At 36.0% G+C, this 23,076-nt stretch overlaps 1 protein-coding gene across 1 annotated transcript in view; it reads right to left on the reverse strand.

Moving 5' to 3' along the window:
* KCNH7 (potassium voltage-gated channel subfamily H member 7) overlaps nt 1-23,076 on the reverse strand; it is a 400,430-nt gene that overhangs the window by 129,229 nt on the left and 248,125 nt on the right. Inside the window, exon 3 of the mRNA XM_006766560.2 lies at nt 9,346-9,501. Within this exon, the coding sequence (XP_006766623.1) occupies nt 9,346-9,501 (156 nt within the window). The remainder of the gene's footprint in view (nt 1-9,345; nt 9,502-23,076) is intronic.

The following is a 23,076-nucleotide window of genomic DNA, read 5'->3' on the forward strand; positions in this document are numbered from 1 at the left end:
TTCAGTTTATTCAAGATTTGCTGTTTTTTTGGACTATGAATATCCACCTGAGAATCTAATGAGAATCATAACTCTCTTCTTTAAATAAATGTAGATAAATACATACCCACAATTTTATTTATTATCTCAGAGATTGAATAAGGACCCCCTCCCCTTTCCCAAACCAAAATCCTTCTATTAACCTCCCTAGAATCTCCTAGGATTAGTTGACTGTTAATATTACTTCCAGTTTTGACTAACTTTGCTTATATCTTTGTGCTAATGAAAGTTCTCACAAAATTATAACAATCAAATCTATCCTCTCTCCTGTGGTAATGGGACTTTAGAAAATGGTTTTGCTAAACACTCCCCAATTGAAAATATCTCATTAATCTGAACTGTTCATTCTCTCTCTCTCTCTCTCTCTCTCTCTCTCTCTCTCTGTCTTCCTTCCCCCCTGCCACCCCCTCTCCGAGCTGGTTCTCATCTAGTGAGTTTGGAAGAAAACTATTGCACCAATTTGACTACAAACAATTTTTCTATTAGGATTATACCTAGGAATGTTAGACATAACATTGAGAGGCACTGCTTCCCACCTGGCCAGGTCATCATGAGAGTAAGAAGCAGAATATGCAGGTGTGGGAGAAGGGAGATAAGACAGCCAGGAGGGGGCAGTGGACTGCTTTTAGCCACCCAAGGTTGTAATCCCCAGTGAGGAGGGAGTGGTAATGAAAGCAAACACATCAGTGTTATTAGTATATAGACTTCACTAGGTTTCAGTGTGATAACTGCTGAATAAATCAATGTATGATTTATAATAGCTCTTACTTTGTTTCTCTCCAATTGATTTCTTCCTTTTCCAAATGCCAAGTTAAACAATCCATTCAAATTGTGTGAAAATAATAACATGTTTGCCTAGACTGACTCAAAATGACCAGGTAGTTATAATATTGACAGGGATTCTCTTCATAGGATATTCTAAATACAACTGGAACAAACATTACCCAAATGTTGTATGACTAGGGCCTCGGCCTGATTTGGGGGTTGCTAAGTAACAAAAGCTTCCAAATGATATACATATGGGGAGGGACTCTGGTGTGGATAGGCTAATTTAAGTGATCATTAACATTTATTGTTAATGAAGAGATAATGCATACTGATTTTCATCTACCAGCAATTTTCTTGATCTTAAAAATACAATTTTGCCCAAATCCCAGGGAGAAACATGACATAAAATCAATTGTAACCTATGAGGGCGCTTTTCCCAGATTTCCATTAGCAGCCATGCCATGGTTCCTTTTGCTATATTAAATATAATCTTTAAAAAGAGGAAACTTCCAAACACATAATAGGAAACACAGTAATATTGTAAAACCTTTAATTAAATTCATGTGAATAACAGATTGTTTCTAGGTAATCCCTGTTGAGAGAGAAACTATATTAATATTAGAGGCCTGGTGCACGGCATTCGTGCACTGGAGTAGGGCGGTCCCTCAGCCTGGCCTGTGCCCTCTTGCAGTCTGGTACCCATCGGGGGATGTCGGCCTTCCGGCTTAGACCCATGCGGGCCTAAGCCAGCAGTCGGACATCCACCCAGGGGTCCTTAGCGCTGCTGTGGAGGCAGGAGAGGCTTCCACTACCACTGCTGTGCTCACCAGCTGTGAGCCCGGCTTCTGGCTGAGAGGCACTCCTCCTGTGGGAGCACCGCTCAGCCAGAATCCGAGCTCGCTGCTCCTTAGTGCTGCAGGGGAGGCAGGAGAGGATCCCGCCACTGTTGCTGAGCTCACCAGCCATGAGCCCGGCTTCTGGCTGAGCAGTGCTCCCCCTGTGGGAGCGCACTGACCACCAGGGGGCAGCTCCTGCATTGAGCATCTGCCCCTAGGTGGTCAGTGCGGGTCATAGGGACCAATTGTTCCACTGTTCGGTTGATTTTCATATTAGCCTTTTATTATATAGGATACTGGCTTTTCATCTTTGAATTAAAGGATGACTTTCAGCTCCAATGGAGAATCAAAAACACTGTGACTGCCCTTTTATGAACCAGCTATTTAGAAAATTTATTTGTTCCTGAGCTTGAGGTGTGAAAATTGAGATACAAATTTGAGGGAGTAATGCAGCTATTTGGAAAAGACATATTTTATGTGTTAATTAATCAAAATGTTGAGTCCAAATCATAGAAATAAATTTTTAAGGCTAAAATTAACCAGATAATTCCCTAAATTATCAACTTTATTCTGTGTGTGGAGACAGCTTCAGTCAAAGCTTTTAGAGTAATTCAAACTTTTATTTTATTAAGGATGAAAGTAAAGTTCTGCTTTGATTTGGGGAAGTATAATTTTAATCATTTTAAAGATAATTATAGTACCTTAATAAGATTAAATATAAAGTTCCCTTTTGAAAATTACTGAGAGAATAACAAATGATAGAAATTTAACTTTATTTTGCTAAATTTTTACATTTTGTTTCACTTAAAATTTATCTTTATAGTTTTGTATAAACATTAATTAAGTTAGTCCAGTAGTTTCCAAAATTTAGTGGGTATAGAATGATCTGAAGAGTTTGTTAAAACATGGATTATTGAATTTCTCTATTTCTTAATCAGCTGTTCTGGTGTAAGGCCCATGGACCTGTGTCTCAAACATGTTGCAAGGTAATGCTGATGGTCTCACACTTGGAGAAACACTGAGTTAGACAATCTGGCTAGTGCTGATTCAATAGGAAAAAAAACCCTAATTACTCAATGTAATAATAATATTCATTTATATGTTATATGAATAAGTATTAGGTACTCACTATTTATAAATAGGGATAACTGCATGAATTAGAGCTCAACAAGGTAAAAACAGAATGAATTCATTTTCTGTTTAGAATTATATTGGTAAATTAATATTTTTAAAATTTAAGATGGGTTTTCTGTGGTAGGCAGTATGTAGTTACCTAAACAATTAAAAATGGAACTGCCTACGACCCAGCAATTCCAATTCTGGGAATGTAACTGAGGAAATCCCAAACACTAATTTGGAAGAATATATGCACCCCCATGTTCACTGTAGCATAATTTACAATAGCCAAGATTTGGAAGCAGCCCAAGCCCATCAGTAGATGAGTGGATTAAAAATCTGTGGTACATATATACAGTGGAATACTACTCAGCTGTAAAGAAGGAACTCTTGCTCTGGCTGGGTGCTCAGTTGGTGAAAGTGTGGTTCCATACGGCAAAAGGCGGCAAATTCTTTTGATTCCTGGTCAGGGCACATACCTAGGTTGCGAGTTTAATCCCTGGTTGGGGCAAATACGGAAGGCAACTATAGATGTTTCTCTCTCATCTCTCTCTCATTCTCTCTCTCTCTCTCTCTCTTCCTTTCTCTCTCCCTCTTTTCCTTTCTCTTTAAAATCAATAAAAACATATCATTAGGTGAGTATAAAATATAACTATCATAAACATCATCAGGTGAGGATTAATTAAAAAAAAAGAAGGAAATCTTACCCTTTGGGGAGAACATGGATGGACCTAGAGAGCATTACCCTAAGTGAAATAAGCCAGGCAGAGAAAGACAAATATCTAAATACCGCAAGATCTCACTTATATGTGGAATCTAATCAAAATAGACTAACAAATTTAGAAAAAGATAAATTTTCTCAATCTCCCTTGATAAATTGTTGTTGTTAATCCTCACAGGAGGATATTTTTTACATTAATTTTTAGAGTACTGGAAGGTGGAGAGAGAGAGAGACATCTTTGTGAAAGAGACACATTTATTGGTTGCCCCCAGCACGCCTGCAGCCCTTCTGTGTGTGGGGCCCATACACTAACCACTGAGCTGCCGGCCAGGGCTCCCTTGAGAAATTTTTAACAAATTAAAGTGTGTGTGTGTGTGTGTGTGTGTGTGTGTGTGTGTGTGTGTGTGAAAGAGAGAGAGAGAGAGAAATGGACTGGTGATTCTAGATTCCTGGTATGAAAACTCAAATATACTTGTGAATAATATAATATGAAGCTTACAAAGTATTTCAGTTAAAATAATAAAAGCAGCATTTTCTTAAACTTGACAATAATTAACTTTGAAATTAACTGTGTAAGCTAAAACACATAATTTGGTTATTTTCAACATTGTGCAAATATATTAGAACGAGAGAGAGAGAGAACTTGTTTTCCCATTAGTATTATTTCCTTTAGATGCGGTTTCCTTTCAGTTATTAAAATAAACAACAAACAAAATAATCACACAATTTTCTTTGTTAGTCTGTATCATTTCTACTTTTTAGATTGTGGAGTTTTTACAGAAACAATCGAGATAAAAAAAATTAACTATATCTGTTGCTTGGTATTTATATTTATTACATAGCAATTTGTTCACTCAATTGTGCAGCATTTATCAGTTTGACAGATATACCTATCAAAACAGTACTCTCCACTGTACTTGCTTCACTTTAGGGACATAAGTCATCTATATGTGACTGGTCCTATATCCTTGACAAAGAATAAGTTTGCGAAAAATTAGTTCTTCCTAGAGAAAGCTCTTCATGTTTCCTGTGAACCCTGAAACTATTTGTCCTGAGAAATGATTCACCACTCCATTTAGTACAAAACAAGTTTATAGGTTTCCAGAACTTAGTAAGCTCCATGTATCATAGTCCCTTTTTTATGATCCATCTTTTCTATTGTGCATTTAGGTCCTTTTATTTTATTTAATATTCTCAATTTAATACTTCACTTCTTTTTCATTTGTGTTTCTTGTGTTGTTAGTTCACATTTTTTTTCTTTATTTTGTCTACAATTCAGGAGAGGCATTTAAATATACAGAAACCCCCATGTTCTCAGTTGCCTTTTCCTTATTACTCTCATTTAAATCCCACCACTTGGGGGCACATACTGTAGACAAATACACACTCCTTATTTAGATTATACGCTAAATATTTTGAAGATAAGATGTTTCTGGAAAAAAAAAAGATGTCTCGACATTTAATTTTCTTAAATGTATTTCTTTCTTTATTTTCTTTATTGATTAAGGTATTACATATGTGTCCTTATCCCCCCATCGCCCCCTCACCTTCCCACTCATGCCCTCACCCCCCTAGTGTCTGTGTCCATTGGTTATGCTTATATGCATGCATACAAGTCCTTTGGTTGATCTCTCCCCCTTTTTGTTTGTTTATTGTATGTCCATCTTGGAACAACAATGTTGGAAATAGCCAATGCAATTATTTTATTCAGTTCTAATAAGTTATGATAAGTTATACTTGAAGAAAAAAAAATCAGTAGGAGTTACCAAAGATCAGACATAATAAAAAGTAGGAATCGTATCATGTCAGAATTACTGAGCTTAATTTGTCTCTCTTTCACTTTTCTGCTTGATCTAACAATCAACTTTTCAAAACCTGACACCAAATAAAAGGAAATGTAGAGCGTATAATGATAGAAGGATGTAATCTAAACCCAATTTACTGGTTGTAAGTAATGGGCCTTTGTAATGCTCTGGAAACAGTTCTACCTGCATATTTGTACTCTCTTCAATGATTCCCTTAGGATTGACAGCTGCAGTGTGGGGAAACCGTTCATGTTCACCACATAAGAAATGATCTCTGCTGAATATGCTCTCACTTGCACATGAGGTGCTATTTTAGTCACAGTGTAGAGTAGCATAGATAATGTATTATATTCTGGAAGGCTACTATATAGATTATCTTCCATTTGAGACCAAAGTTTCAATTCTCCATTTACATTTTAGTTTGAAATGAGTGCTTTCTTTATTAAAAAATTATCTTCTCTCTGCCATTCCCTTTTTCATGTCCATCCAATTTGATGAATGATGCAAGACAACCACTTTATGGAAAAAATAAAGAATTTGTGAAGACGATGAAGAAGCAAAACTAGGCATCCCACAAAACAAATTACCTTGTTGACATTTATGGCCAAAATACAGGCTGACATTACCTTAAGTATACTCTCAGGAATCATTCAATGATGACTGAATTTGTTAGTGAGAAAATAAAGAAATCAAAATAGTCAACAGCTTAAAAGAATAAGACTTTGGTATCACAATGTCTTTTTATGGTACTTTAATTTCATTTCTAAATACATCACTTGGGAAATTGACAAATTGATGATTTTGATAGAGCATTTTCCCTAAGAGTAATATTGTTCAGAGTAAAAGATTCAGAATATTAGAATCATATTATATTAAAATATTTTTCCCAACATTGCTTTAACAGAATATTGTACTGTCACTTAGATATAACTAAGAAAGTAAGTGGTATTGTAAAAATTCTCAGTTGATGTACATGTGATCTAGCATTATACTTAGGTTTACAACAATGACTTTTGAAAATGTGGTTTTTAATTTTTATATATATATTGAGTTATCTGAATTTATATAAAGTATAACAGATTTTTAAAAATATTAAGTTTTGCGATAAGGCTTTCATCTTCCCACAGACAATGACAGATACCTAAATGCCAATTTTCTCATGGATCCTCCTAAAAATCATAAAGGTCAATAAGGAGTCAAATAAAAATACCCATAAACTATGCCTAAAGAATAATTAGAGAAAGAGACATTACCAACTTTATGTTAGAAACCAGCAGAACTGGCTCAGGAGAGCACACTGCAATAGCACTGGGCAGAAAATAAGTGGAAAGGGGAAATACCCGAGTCTCCTTGGAGTGGGTGGAAGACATATCGGTAGGTTTACTCTCAGAAGAGGGCTGCCCCTGAGTAAGAAATGCGGTGAGCAGGCTAGTGACCTGAATGAACAGAGCGCTGGTTACTAGAGAGACAATTGAAAGTGGCTTGGAAAGAGCACAAGACCCCAGAGAGTAGTCTCAGAAAAGCGTTACTTCTTGGAGAGGTGGGGGAAACTTCAAAGGTGGAATTGTCCCTTGGGGAAAGGGAAACAAGGAGGCAGCTGAATATAAGGTCCCTTTACTGATATAAAAGGAAAAGTAACAATTAATAATCCAATAAAGCCCAGCCAATAGACCAATAAATCAGTGGATGAGCGTCGACCTATGAACCAGGAGGTCACAGTTCGATTTCAGGTCAGGGCACATGCCTGGGTTGGGGGCTCGATCCCCAGTATGTGGCATGCAGGAGGCAGAGAATCATTGATCAATGATTCTCTCTCATCATTGATGTTTCTCTCTCTCCCTCTCTCTTCCTCTCTGAAATTAATAAAAATATTTTTTAAAATAAACCAATAAAGATTAGTTATTTGGAAAGAAAAGGACTAATAAAAAATTTAGATGGAGGAAACAAACAAAAAAATGGAGAACTGTCACAAAGGAAATAACTGTAGAAACAAAGAAAATACTTAAGCATATTATAAACGACTACTTTGAATAATTTTATTAAAATAAAATTTTAAAGTCTACATGAATAATTTCTAGAAAATAAAATTTAACAAAATTAATACTGGTTGAGGTGAATAATTTGACTAGACCAATCTCTGGAGGAAAAAACAAACAAAAGCAAAAACAAACTTCATTTATAAAATTTACCATAAAAATAAGAAAAAAATAGTGCACTCATTTAGACAGATCCTGAAAGGCAATTAACAAATTTCAGCACCCATTCTTAATAAATATGTCAGTGGAGACTATCTTAAAATTAAAAAACACATACAACTTAGTCCACATGCCATCATTTCAATTAATTGGGAACACTGATGACGTGCACACAAATTTAGGAATTAGGCAAGATGCTCACCGACAACTTCTTTTTAATGATATGTCGGAGGGAATAGCCAGTGCAATTAGAAAAGAGAAACTACAGTATTAGATGCATAAGAGTTGGAAAGGTAAAGCAATCTCTGAGAGTCAATGTATAAGCCACTTGCAAACTAAGACACGTCACTAAGAGAGTAGAATATAAAATGAACCTACTAAAAAAATCTGTAGCCTTAAAAATATGAAAGCGAAGATTCTATTTATAATAGCTGCAACAAAATAGTTAAATGTCAAGTAGCAGACAAAACAATGAGGAAATTTTTTAAAGCACTCCTAAAAAACACAAAAATTAGACTTAAAAATTAAAATACATAAAACACACAATTTTGCATAGAATAACTCGATATTATAAAGATTTTAACTTCCTCCAAATTAATTTATAAAGGTAATGTGAATTTAATAAAAATATCAAAAGGATTTTTTTCTATCTAGATATGTTGTTTCTAAAGTTCATCTACAGTGTTAAGCAAGAAATAACTCCAAACTCCTAAAAATTAATATCAAAAAGAGCGTTTCATGTCAGATATTTAAAAATGTGTTATTCTGAAAAATAAATAGACCAACAGAACAGAATAAAGTTGAGAAGTAGATGAAAGTACACAGGAAGTTTAGTATGTGATAAAGGTGGCATTTGAAATTCCTGGTAAAAAGATAGATTTTCTAATCAATAAAAAAGTACAGCCATTAATAAAATGATAAATTAAATTGATACCATGCACTATAAAATGAGCTAAACTTAAGTGTACCAGAGATCCTAAAATATAAAACCATACAAGTTCTAGATTAAGAATAAATTTACTTACAACCTTGAAATGGTTAAAGCTTTTCTACTATGACTTAAGAATTCAGAATCAACAAGGAAAAATGTTGATAAATTTAGCCAAATTAACAAAAATTGCTTTTGCATGGCAAAAATCAGGAAAAAAAGATAAAAAACAATGTATTTGCTGCAGAAGTGATTTGTAATTGATTCTAAAATTTGAAAGAACAAAAAAAGCAATAATGTATTTAAGAAATAGTTGACAGGAAAAGTGTTTGTAGTGCTTAAATATATGAACATTACTCATAATAACAGAAATGTAAACTAAATTAATTGAGATACTACTCACCTAGCATAATGACAAAAATCAGGAAGGCTGACTCACTCTGTTAGTATTGCTTTGGGGAAAATGTCTACCATACTGCCTGTAATAGTGCAAAATGGTTGAAACCATAAGGAGGGGAGTTTGGCAGTATCTAAAAAGATTACGTATGGATCTGCACTTTGACCCAGGAATCCCACATATAAAACCTAACCTAAAGATGCTTCATCCAAAAATCTACACATACACATATGAAAATATATATGCACAATTCATTCCGGCATTAATCCTAGTAGCCAAAGTTTGCAACAACCTAAATGTCCCTCAGTAGTGGACTGGTTGAATTTACCATGGTATATACAAGTCAAATGGCTTTGAAAGCACCTGATTGATTCTGTATGGCACCAAAGTAAAATTTCAGCTATGGCTTTTTAAAATAGAAAGTTATTTTACTTAAAAAGTAAACTTATTTTGAGAACTGAAATAGCAAATGAAGACTGTATTAACATATTTATAACAGCAGAATAACAAGAACATTATGTACACATTACTTTTACTTACGGTTGATAGTTTTGACTGGTAATATTGGGTTTACCCTCTCTGGGGAAGCAGCATTTTCCTCATCTGTCACATATTCAAAGTTAATGATGAACATCATAGCCACACCCTCTTGATTTTTCACTGGAATTATGTGTGTGTTACAAATGAAAGTGGACCCTGAGGAAATGAAAGATGAGTGTTAGGTTAAAAATATGCCAACATTTTGAAGTATCGTCATATTAAAATTTTAATAAAGCCATATAGGATTTTCTCTTACATGATAATTGAAATTAAATAAAAAAATTTTGATTTTCTTCTTATTGCACATGCTTTTATTGCAATCAATATACATGCTTTTATTGCAATAAATAATGCAGTTATATGTTAAGCCACATCATGGATTTGCACAACCTTGGTTCTTTCCTTCCCCAAGGTAGCTGGTACACTAACCTCATATACATTTCCCCTCACCCCCAATTTTTACTATAACTAAATATTAAGTACCATTCCATAAAAAAACTGCATTATTTTCTATTTTAAAAGATTATAAGAATGGCACATGTATGTTACTTACAATTGGTATATTTTTCAATTATAGTTTATATTCAATATTATTTTATATTAGTTTCAGATGTACAACATAGTGGTCAGACATTTATATCATTTACAAAATAACCCCCCAATAAGTCTAGAACCCACCTGGCACTATACATACTTATAATCTAAGTAACTATATTTCCTATGCTGTACTTTACATTTCCATGAGTATTTTGTAACTATCAATTTGCACTTCTTAAAAAAATACTTGATTTTTTTATTTCATATTTTATTAAATAGATACTAACTTAAAATATGCACAAAATGTGTCAGAAAGTATTCACAGGCAAATTCAGGTATTATGTTATGGAATAACAGAATATGAATGCTCATTTGTTTCACCCCCAATAAGTCAGACAGACTATAAAAATTAGCATATGGAAAAAGAAATATTTTTACACTTTCTAGAAAAAATTCTTAGCCTTTCCTTATATATTTTGCTTAAATCTGAATTTATACAAAATATCTATATAAACAATAAAGATAACTCCTTTTGTGAAATTCTGATTTTAGCATTAAAGGAATTATTTCCTTTTTCTCATTTACTTTCTTAGGAATAATCCAGTAGATTATTCACTCTCACATATGTTCCAATAATTGTTTCTTTTTTTGTGCAAAATTCCCAATGACCTAATTATAATAATTTTATTTGATTTGTAACCTGTCAGCAAATGGGAACAAAATTTTGTCTATATTATTGTTTTAATTTGATCCCTTCAACCAAAAAGTTGAAATTCTTTGATAAAAACAATTATAGGGGTAATTAGATATATTTTGTTAGGATTATCCAGAAATTACCAAAGGGATGACTCAGTTTACAATCAACTAGTACCACCCATCCTTGAAGAGAAAACCCAAGATTCACGATTTAGAGAATATAGCCAAGAAAGTGACTTCCTTTAAATCAATTGAATTCTGACTGTCTTCTTGGGTCTGACTTTTCAAACTGAGTGTAACCTCAAAGCAGGGTCCTCATATTTGTATCATCTAAGTATTTTTTATTGAGGTATATTTAAAATATAACATTATACAAATTGGTTTCAGGGGTATAACATAATTATTCAATATCTGTATATGTTGTGAAATGATCTCCACCATCTAGTTAACATTTGTCACCAAACAGCTATATTTTTTCTTTTTGTTCTTGTGATGAGGACTTTTAAGATCTGCTCCCTTAGCAACGTTTAGATTTGCAATATGGTATTATTATTAAGTACAGTATATAGTTACCATGCTGTATATTACATTCCATTATTTATTTTATAGCTGGAAGTTTGTACCTTTTGACCCCCTTTTCCTATTTGTTTATCCCTTGCACCGCCTTCCCTGGCAACCACCAATCTGTTCTCTGTGTCTATGAGGTTTTTATTGGTTGTTGTTGTTACTGTTTGTTTATTTTGTTTGTTAGGGTCCACATGTGAGATCATATGGTATTTGTCTTTGTCTGACTTATCTCACTTAACATAATGCCCTCAAGGTCTTGAATAATTTTTTTAGTCATGGTGACAGAAATCTCACAGGTTAGGGATTCATTTGGGTTCAAAAGTATTGTATGTTTAAAATGCAAAAACTTCACAAAGAGTTCTCATTCAAGTAATAGTGTATATTTTGATTGCCTTTATTTTTATCACATTTTTAATTAGATTCTTTGGGGTGACACTGGTTAATAAACTGATATAGGTTTCAAGTGGACATTTCTACAACATACCATTTGTATATTGCATTGTGTTTACCACCCAAAGTCAAGTCTTTTCTGTCATCACATATTTGATCCCCTTTATCTTTTTTTTTTTTTTTTTACTACCACCAGACTCCCTTTCTCTCTGGTAGCTCTCATACTGTTGTCTGTGTCTATGTGTTTTTGTTTGCTTGTTTGTTTATTTGTTGCTTTCAGTTTTATATACCACATGAGTGAAATCAAATGGTTCTTGACTTTTTCTGTTTGACTTAGCTCCCTTAGCATGATATTCCATCCATGTTGTCACCAACAGCAGTTTCTTCTCCCCATTCATCCTCTGCTTTTTTATGTGTTACTCCAGGCCTCAAAGCAGCTGACTTCCTCAACCTGCAGGACCCTGAGTTCTGGGTGGATTTGGCTAATGGGTGGCATTGGCAAGAGATAGGAGGGTGGGAAGGTGAAACTAATGGTGCCCCCAGCCTTGCCAGGGCCACAGGTCCTAAAGGCCAGCCTCTTCCAAGAGTGGTAATGGTTCCTGGCTGATGCTAGGCCCTGTAGGAAGTTCTCCACTGGCTCTTGAAACCCTGTTCACACCTCTGCAAATGTTCTACACTTGCCTCTGTTGAACGCCACTTGTGTCCTGCCAGGACCCCACTCATATACCTCTCGCCTGAACCACTTGCACTGAGGGTGGGCCCTTTATCTGGGTTCCCGGGGCAGCTGGGACATATGACAGAAGTCACTAAACCTGCAGAGATAATGCACAGCCCAATGGCTATCTTTTTAAACAACTGGTTGAGACGGCCTTGACTCTTCAGGACAGTGATGGTTCACTTTAGAGTTAGGAGCAGGTTGGCAGCAAGGTGGGTCCAGCACCCATTTGAGAGGGAGATGCAGGAAAACAAAAGGAGACACCAAGATGCTGAAGACATCGGCAAAGGCAAATAGGATTTAGTTGGGGCCCCAACATCCCGGAAGGCCAGTGGATGCGAGTATTCCAAAACGGCGCCCCATCTACACTTTGTTGAAAACAAAATGAGTATGAGAACACTCCTTCCTTTCTCCTCACCCCTATAACATGGCCCCCGCTGCCAGAGCTGAGAACAAAAGTTACTGCTAATATTGCTATAGCCTGAGGCCTCGCAGGCTTTTGAGGGTGGGCCTGGAGATCTAACTATTATTTATGAAATTATTTCTAAGTGTGACCGTGGTTTTACTGATGTGGGAAAGTGTGTTTTAAGAATGACTTGCTTAACCCTCACAGTCTTCAGCTACATCTTTAATTTATTTAATAAAATAGTGAGCTAGAACACTTATCACAGTTACCATGGTAACAAGCAGGATCACATTAGTAAACAGAAAATACTCAATTTAAGACTGTTCCATTAGAACTAAAAATAGAAGTGCTTCAGGCCAGGCATCACACTACAAATTGGTTAAACAGAGTCTATGGAGATGCTAGAAATAGCCATTATGTATTTTTCTAATGAACCAAAATACATATTGATTTTATCACTTAAAATGACATATCTTGGATCATTTAGAGTATCATGAATTTGCAGATTTGTTACTTCGTTTAAAATTTTTACATTTGAGCGTACTGCTGACTGTACAAAAAACATAAAGCACAGATTTGTGAGAAATCAATAAAGGATATGAGGATAGAAATCTAACAGTTTTATAAGAGAGCAGAGTAATTTTGTTTTCAGTAGTTAAGGGGGAAATGATTTTTTTCAATACGAATGCTTGTAAATTTATTGTCTAGGGCTAAACAAATGATAAAATTACAGTGCTTTATTTAAAAAGTTTATATACATTAGCCCCAAAGCATATTAAATAAGTATAATTATCTTGGATTTACTGCCCACTACTATTGTTTCCTGCATGTTTCTTCTAAAGTTAACTGAAGACTTGTATTTCCGTTTTTTCTCTTTTAGTTTTTGGATTTACTATCTCCATCCATCTTTCATAGCCTTCTGGAAAGCAGATATTGAAAGGAAGTACATGTAACTTAGAAAAGGAGATTCAAGTACATTTTGTAGGGCAAAAACATTTTAGCTTGCTTAATTTTACAGATTCTAAATTCTGTTAAGCTATTACTTTGTAAAGTGATATTATCTTAAGATTATCTTAAAATTACACTACAGTATTATTTTAATTTTTTTTCTTGAATACAAAATTAGAAGCAAGAGATATGGAAATATAATTCAGCCAACACTAATCTAGCAATGAAGAAAAAAATAATCACATTCAATAATGCATAAATAGGGAACTAAAAAAAATCTAGAATAAAAAGTTCAGTCCTTGTTAAAAGGAACCTTGCATTCAAATAAAACTAATGTTTATTAATAAGCTTATTTACAATAACATTACCCAATAATTATAAAGTTACATTTGCCTTGATCCTAATGTTATTTAGAATCACGTTCACTTCACTATTATCTCCTGAGTGGGAAACAATAGTAGCTTCTAACACGTTCTCATTCTCAGAGTGGGAAGAATGGGCAGGAAGAATAGTGCTCATTTTAATTAAATGTCTAGAATGTTAATTTTTAACTGTAACCACGGAGCCAGCAAACTCAGGGTGATCTGAATAAGTACTTCTTTATTAATAAATTGGTGGTATACTCTTAGCTGCATTTTATTAATTTTTCCCTTTATTTTATTTATTATTTTTAAGGCCAGGACTCTTCTCTTTGAGCAGTAAACAAAACAGATGCATACCCTTGCCATTGTGTAGTTTACGATCTAGTGGATTTGGGAGAGACAGAAATAAATAAGTGAAATACATAGTAGATTAAAGGTGAGAAAAATCATTGAATATTAGGAATAATATAGAGAAAGAGGATAGTGAGTGCCAGGAGTAAGGCAGAGTTTGGGCTGACAAAGGAGAGCTATTAGATGGAATGGAAAAGGGAATTGATAGGCTCTGGCCCCCTAAAAGACATGGAAACATGAAACACTTTATCTTAGTTTATTAAGCAACTTCATTCAGCTAGACTAATAGTATACCAGACCACCTAGTATTGCTGGAGAGTGATAGATAAGGCTTGAACAATAGGATGTCACGTCCTGGTGGCTTTCTATGTTCTTGGAATTCAGTCTTTTGGTCTTGGGATATAGTGAATTGTTCTAACTGTGAGAGTATCTTCAGAAGTATTTCAGTGTACAGACAGGACATGGGCGGTTTTAGGCACTAGAGTTATCTTAAAAAAAGAAGAAAGTTCAAAAGATACAGGAGCTATTTATTTGATTGAAGAGACAGAAGGCACATTTAGAAGACTGGCTTAATTAATTCTTATACAATATCATATCAACAACAATAAATGGAGTAGCAGCTCCATCGAGCACATATAGTCTCTTTGGCCTTGTGGATTGGGTTAAACTTGACTACTTATGGGATACAAGTATCTTAATACTTGCCCATTTCTCTTATTCCATCAGTCTACTGCTTAAGCCCGATAAAGTCCAGTCAAAGCATATAGAGAAACTCATGTGAATTAATAAAAACATTTTCTCCAGAAGCATTATTAACAAAAGGACTGAGCTGTGCATCTGATAATACATTAAGGGTAAAGAAAATAACCTTAACACCAGAATCATCAACATATATAGATTTAATATAACAATCACCAGTATAATTTAATCATAACAATTGGGAACATATTTAGAGAGTTGAGATAGTTGTTGGAATATCATGTGACAACAAGTACCCTTTTGAAATTTCCAGGGGAGATTATTTATTTGAAAAATAAAATACTAACCTAATTTACACAGATCTGGCTGTCAGATTCTTGTTCTGTGTGGTAGTATTAGCGCTCTCAAAGATTCCAACAGCATAAATAATTTATTTTAATTACTTTTAACATGAAATGATTTTAAACATTTAGAAAATAGTGAGGCAGTGCCAGTGAGTAGTTGCTCTGTTTAGTTAGGCAGACCTGGCTCTGCTATTATTTTCTGAGCGATCTTGGGCAGATTGCTTAACATCCCCAAGACTCAGATTCCTCATCTATAAAATGAGAGAAGGAAGAGAGTATCCCACCTGATAGTGTTGTTGAGAAAGTGAAATTAGATGATTCGTGCAAAGTACTTAGCGTGGAGCCTGGAGTATAGGAAGTGAGCAGTAAATCAGCGTTAATATGATTTAGTGGGGTGGGAACATCAATTTCTCAACTTGAAATGGTGGTTAAACTTCCTTCACACATTTGATGATGACATTGAGCCACTCAAATCCCATGGAGCTTCTGAGATGAACTCAGCAGCTTATCCCCTAGTTTTTAGATGAGAAGGTTTACCAAATAGCAATTTGAATAGGATGAGGACATAGTAGAGGGGATTTCCTTTTATCAGCTAGTGTCTTAAAAGTGTCTTGTCTACCTGTATGTGACGAGGCCTTTGGTTTATTTGCTATCTTTCTCCTGTCCCTCTAGACTATCTTCCTGCCTTTAAACAGTGTACTACATACTAGGTAACTTTTATGATAGCAGAATCAGCTGCTTTTGACAAGCTCCACAGTCAGTAGAATTTGTCATATGGTAGAAATGTGTGAAACAATATTTATTTCTGGATTTACTCTAGGAGGACCACAATCAGTATTTGAAAGCACATTTTAGCAAAAAGGGAGCTAATAACAGCTAACATCTATTGGGTGCCAACCACTGTTCTAATGGCTTTATGTACCTTAATCTTATTTACATCTTCACAAAATTTGATGATGACACCATCATCACCTCTAATATGCAGATGAAACGTCAGCCTTGCACAGTCTCTCCTTTCCCTTGATCTTTGGGTACTTTTTCCCTTCCCATCTTTGGGGCAGAATGCTTGGGTTCCAATTCCTTCATTATAATAACCCTGAATTCCATGAATTTTTAATTTGGTGTGCTTGCTTATCTCTTGTTATCTTTCATAAGCAATATTTTATAAGCACTTTTTATCTTTGATATATTTTTATCTTTATAAGGAATGGCCTGAGAACTAACACTCCTTCCATGTCTTTCAGTCTTGCATATTTCTGCGCTCTTTGCGTGGGCAGAATTCCCTTCTCCTGCCACCATCCACTTATCCAGCCTGCCCTACCCAACATTTGATATATTTATTTGTAAATATAATTTTATTGATTTCAGAGATAGAAACATCAATGATAGAGAGAGCCATCAATTGGCTGCCTCCTGCAAGCCCCCAGCAGGGATTGAGCCTGCAACCTGAGCACATGCCCTGACCGGGAATCAAATCCTGACCTCCTGGTTCATAGGCTGATGCTCAAACACTGAGCCATGCTGGCCAGGCCCCATCTTTCATTTTAATCCAGTCAGTCCTATACTGCCTCATGACCATTTTCCATCTCCTCTCCTTTTTATTAGCTCTGGACTGTCTAAGAATAAAGGTGCTCTACGCTACTCCCTTAACCCCTATACATTTAATTTACTATTACTGTTAACAACATAATTAAATCACAGCTACTATTTTCTGAATGTTTTCTGTGTGCCACATGTTGCTCTTGAGCAATTATCTTAGAGAAGTTTTTCTGTACATAGTAGAACAGCATTTGAACCCAGACCTTTGCATCTTTTACTGTCTCCTACATCAACGTTTCCGAAGCAGTGAGATGGAATAGCTGTTACTGGAAAAGGCTTTCTCTAATTAACCCAGCTTGGGAAACGTCCTCCTCTAGGAGATGCGCAATGAGTATTATTGTATTAGAGGTTTGGAGAAGTTCTAAAAACACAAGAATATTCACTAAGTTTAATGCAGCAGTTTCCAAATTTATTTGACTCTGAAATCCTACTTTAGAGAAATCTGTGATTACATCTAGCTTCTTGGAATGTCCTTCGAAAACACTGAATTGTGCTGTGCTCCCTCCCTGTTTCAGACATCCACCTGCAGGAGAGGACAGTAAACATCACAGGTCACCTGGGCGCTTGTTGGAGAGGGAGGAGCTGCCAGGAACAAAGGGCTGGAGTGGGTGGGGAGGGACTGGCAAAGGCCAGTGTCACCCACTCTATCTATTTTTCTTGGTATCAGGTTCTGAGCTGAGCTCTCAGAAACCCAACTAAAGAAGCACTGTCATATTTGGACACATATCGTGCAGTAATGGTTTCGCTATAATCTAGCTCTAAATTGAAAGGCCATCACTAAATAAAACACAATAGAGTGTTTCACATCCTAGGTCCAGTTCATACCATTTGATAGAGATCGGGTTTTAGAACATGAAAGCCCTAATTCAATAATCCATTACTATTCTGTACATTAAGTTACATGAGATAACTCCGACATCTGCCAGGAAACATTTTCACTGTTTTCTCAGGAGTCTTTCATATTCAAAATCTGGACACATGTAAACTTATAATTATTCGTTGACCTTACTTTTTTTTTCCCACTGGCACATTCTCCATTAACATTTATGCTCAGATATGAGGTTCTCTTTATACTACAAACTTGATTATTGAAAATATCAAGTTCAGCTACTTTTCTGTATTTGATAAAACACTAATACATTATTTGGAGGTTGAAATTATAAATAAAAATTCTTACACTTGTCTGCCTTATATATCAGATTGTATCTTAACATGCACTATTATACCAGTAATTACCCCATTCCCAGACCTGATTTCTATTTAATTTGGGAGTTTTTAAATTTGAATTAGTGTATAGGAATATATGAGTGTTAAAACAAGCTGAGGTTAATTTGCAGCTCTATACTCAGTATCCAGGCAAGCCAAGTCTACATTTCTAATCAGGAACTTTGGGGTATGTTTGTGACATTTTTAAATACTTTGTGGTTTTTACACACAAGTAAATATTTGCTTCAAATTTTTTTTTCATAAGTCGTAATCAGGTTTTCAAGCCTCAAATGTAACTCAAGCCAGGCTACTCATTCAGAAAAACGGCCATTCATTCAGAAAAACTGCATGAACACTGAAATGCCTGGACTGACTCAGAACATGAGTGAATCTGCACATCACCATGGTAGACACACATTGCTCTCAAGGTCTATTAGAACATGGGGCCAGTCACCACTGTGTGGATGTCATTGGTAACTCAGGTTGTGCATGGCCATATGCGTGGTTTGCTCTGTTCATGGTGTATTCATGATTACTGAAAAATAAATTATTTGCTTTCACTATGTTTGCAACTTTGGAGCAGAACTAAAGTTATGAATAATGTGAGTTTATTGCATATCTTAGAATGAGTACAATATATATATAATTCATAAAATTTAACATTAATATTAGGTATTTCTGGTGTTTCAAGGTACTGCACCTAAAATTGTAAGATTTACAAACATGAATAAAGCAGAGAAGTTTTATATACATATATATGTATATGTCTATAGACATATACATATATAGATATATACATATACATATATATTTATGTGTGTGTATGTGTACACACACACACACTAATAATAGAAGAATATGCAAATTGTCTGGGACACCATCACATTAGCAGTAATGGCCAAATAGCAGGCTGCGTGGGGTGACCAGGCCGGCAGGGGGGTTAGTGAGGGGCCACCAAACGACTGAACAGCAGGATGCGTGGGGTGACCAGGTTGGCAAGGGGGAGCAGTAGGGTTGACCAGGCTGGTGGGGGGGCATTTAGGGGTGATCAGGCAGGCAGGCAGGTGAGCAGTTAGGAGCCAGCGGTCCTGGATTGTGAGAGTGATGTCCGAATGCCAATTTAGGCCCAATCTCAGGCCTAAACTGGCATTTGGACATTCCCTGGGGAGTCCCAGATTGGAGAGGGTGCAGGCTGGGCTGATGAGAACACCCTCCCCCCATGCATGAATTTCATGCACCGGGCCTCAACTCCTGAGAATGTGCTGGAATGCCTGAGAAGAGAACAAGTCATTCCACTCAGGAATGTGGGAGGTTTCATGGAGAAGCACTGGTTAAACTGCGTCCTGAGAGATTGTGACAGGTAGAAATTGGGAGTGGAGCCAATACAAGTCGAGGAGACAATATGAGCAATGAAGACACATGGTGACTCTGGGGAAAAATGAGTGATGTGTGACCCCTTCTGGGACAACTGATTTAATTACCTTCATGCCCTATATTTCTGATTTTGGTAACAACAATAACAAATAGCTGGCATTTATTAAGCAATTGCTATGTGCCAGTTATCATGTTGAGTCCTTTACATGCTTCATCTTATTTAATCTTCATAAGAGCCTAATGAAGTACATACACTAAATATTCCCATTTCAGAGAAGAGGTTCCTGAGACATAGAAAGAACAATTAACTTCCTCCAAGTCACACAGCTAGTCTGTAGGACAGTCAGGATTCCAATTGAAATGATCTAACACATTCCACGGTCTGCACACAACATAGTGACACTTTTATTTCTACGATTTATAGGTGACCCAAATGACCTCCGTCACACAGAGCTCTGTATTCTTCCCGGGTTACACACCTTAGGGATTCTTGAGATACCCTCTACTTGAGATAGCACAAAAGGCACATTTTAGAACAACAATAAAAATTACTAAAAGCCTGTCAGGCTTCTGAGAATCCTCTACAATGAGTACAAACCTTGATGGGGTTAAAATTAGGGTCTATAAGCCTGTCTGGATACAAGTGGTAGAAGCAGAAAAAGATGGAATTAAAGGTGTTTCTCTAGATAACTTAGCCCTCCCTTCTACTCACAAAAATTATCTTGTTATAACTCGGGACTTTCATATTTATTTTCACACACCTAGATTACTCATTTTAATAGCAGAGGAAGCAGGTGGGATGTCCCAGAAATGAGTGATAACAGGCCCTTTCTTCCCATTGGCAGTGTTGGTGGGGAACATCCTCTCCCAGGCTTTGACACCAAGCTTTGGGGCATGTGGCTGCTACAGATGTCCCCTGCGCAAAGGCTGCCGAAGGCACAAGCCTGCAGCAGACGCCGGATGGCAGGGCTTGCTTTGCAATAACTCATCTTGCCCTGGATATATTTTTTCCAAATACAGTTGCACAGCAAGAGGGAGAGATGCTTTATTTCAAATTCATCCCAAGCACATGTATTGCTGCTTTTGTGTTTGACCCATACCAGGACTTATGACCTCGCCTAGTGATTTTTCAAGGCAACAGAGTAGTGACTGATATGGTCTAGCTGTACACTGAGAGAACAGAGGAAAATGTGGGGTGGGGATAATCCAAAATGTGCACAAAGCGCCATATGTTTATATGAGGGGCAGGATATACTTTCTGGGTCCATGAAAGGCAATGTGTGCAGTGGTTAAACATGAAGACTTGGGATGAGACTGTCAGGGTTAATTCTGGATCTCCCACTTTCCAGTGTTTGACCTTGAAATAAGTTACTTAACTGCTCTGAGAGTTAGTTTTGCCCACTGTAGAATAGGGATGGTGTTAACCCACTTCATGGAGTTATTGTGAGAATTAAATAACCCAATATCTGCATAAGTCTTAAAACATTTCCTTGCGTACTGAAAAGAATATTAACTATTATTATCATGATGGAATTATCAAAGACTAATTTTCAGTTCTGTAGTCAATAAGTCATTAACTGAAAGATAAAGCCAAATAGTATTTAGATGGAGAAAAGGGGAAAAATGTGATGTAATTTACCCATTTTTCTTGTGAACATCCAACTGCCTACCTACACCCTATATTTCCATTCCTACTGGCCTCTAGTTATACAGTTGCCTTTTCAGGCTTTGCCTGAAATAAATCTTAACTGAGGTATTTTTGAAAAACTGCCAGATAAGTCCTATTTTGATTGGTTTTACCCATGACTATATTGGTAAAATATGTTGGGTATAAAAACTAGGGTTATTTTTTTGAGGAAATGCCATATTGTTCTCCACAAAGGTGGCACCAGTCTATATTTCCACCAGCAGTGCAAGAGGGTTCCTTTTTCTCCACATCCTCTCCAGCACTTGTCATTTGTTTTTGATAGCCATCCTGACAGGTGTGAGATGGAACCTCACTGTTGTTTTGATTTGCATCTCTCGGGTGATTAGTGACTTTGAGCATGTTTTCATAACCCCACTTCTAGGAATGTATCTCAAGAAACCGGAAACACCAGTTGGAAAGGATATATGCACCCCTATGTTCATAGTGGCACAATTTACAATAGCTAAGATTTGGAAACAGCCTAACTGCCCATCAGCAGATGAGTGGATTAGAAAACTGTGGAACATCTATCTACACAATGGAATTCTACGCTGCTGTAAAAAAGAAGGAATTCTTACCATTTGCAACAGCATGAATGGAACTAGAGAGCATTATGCTAAGCGAAATGAGCCAGTCAGAGAAAGATAAATATCACATGATCTCACTCATTTGTGGAACATAACGAATAACATAAACTAATGAACAAAAATAGAACCAGAGACATAGAAGCATCGAACAGACTGTATAACCTATGAGGAAAGGCAGGGGGTGAGGGGTGAGGGGGTAAGAGATAAACCAAAGGACTTGAATGCATGCATATGAGCAAAAACAATGGACACAGACAGTAGAAGGGGGGGAGGGCTTGTGCTTGGGAAAGCGGTGGCACGGGAGAGATCAATGGAGGAAAAAGGAGACTCATGTAATACTTTGAACAATAAGGAACTAAAAAACAAACAAACAAAAAACTAGGGTTAATTCCATTAGATAAAGTTTAACTCTTCAGCTGGTCTAAACTGGAACTTCCATCTAAATACCAATGACTCTTTTTGCCTGATGACTTTGAAGCTCATCAGTGATTGTATTGACTGTTACCTCTCTTAGTTCATTCAAGTCCACTTGATAGGAAGTTTCTGTAGATAAAGTCCTATGTCAGAGAAGTTTCTCTAAATAAGGAAATTTCAGGCATTATGGTGAGCCAATGGGAGAGACATTTTAATGGAAATGGAGACTTTTATCAATCCTCAAATAATAATAAAAAACTAAGAAAATATTAGATTGAACATATTGGTGACGTTTCAAATAGACATTATACAACCACAAGCTAGGTTTATCTATCATGTCTTATATTTCATAAGAAAGATATTACAAGATTTAAGATGAAAGGAATTAATTTCCTAGACCTCCCCCTTACTACTGTAATTCCTGGGGACAAAGAAAGAAGGCAATATTTCCCAGGATTAGTGTTATATTAATGTTAACAAGTACAAGGGAGGAGCCAATGTTTGGTCATCTCCTAACATCACTGGAAAAAACATAGTCAAAAGGTCTGTAACAGAAGTTTTGACTGACAAGAACAGATTGAATTGGTTTAATTGATATTTTTTAAATGCTGCTCCTTCTAAGAACTGCACCTGAGTAACAACCAGTATTTCAAAGTGTCTCCATGTGGATTTCATGGAAAGCTTCCCAGGGAGGTAACATCAAGCATCAAGTTGCATCTTAATTGAAGAAGGCATAAATATTTCCAAAATCATTTCAGAAGCCAAGGTGATGTAGAATGCTTAGCACTATATATATGCTTAGCAATATATATAGTGAAAGACATTTCAGAACCTAGCTGAAGGGAAAAT

Source organism: Myotis davidii, unplaced genomic scaffold (assembly GCF_000327345.1).
Source record: "Myotis davidii unplaced genomic scaffold, ASM32734v1 scaffold59, whole genome shotgun sequence".
NCBI classification, from domain to species: domain Eukaryota; kingdom Metazoa; phylum Chordata; class Mammalia; order Chiroptera; family Vespertilionidae; genus Myotis; species Myotis davidii.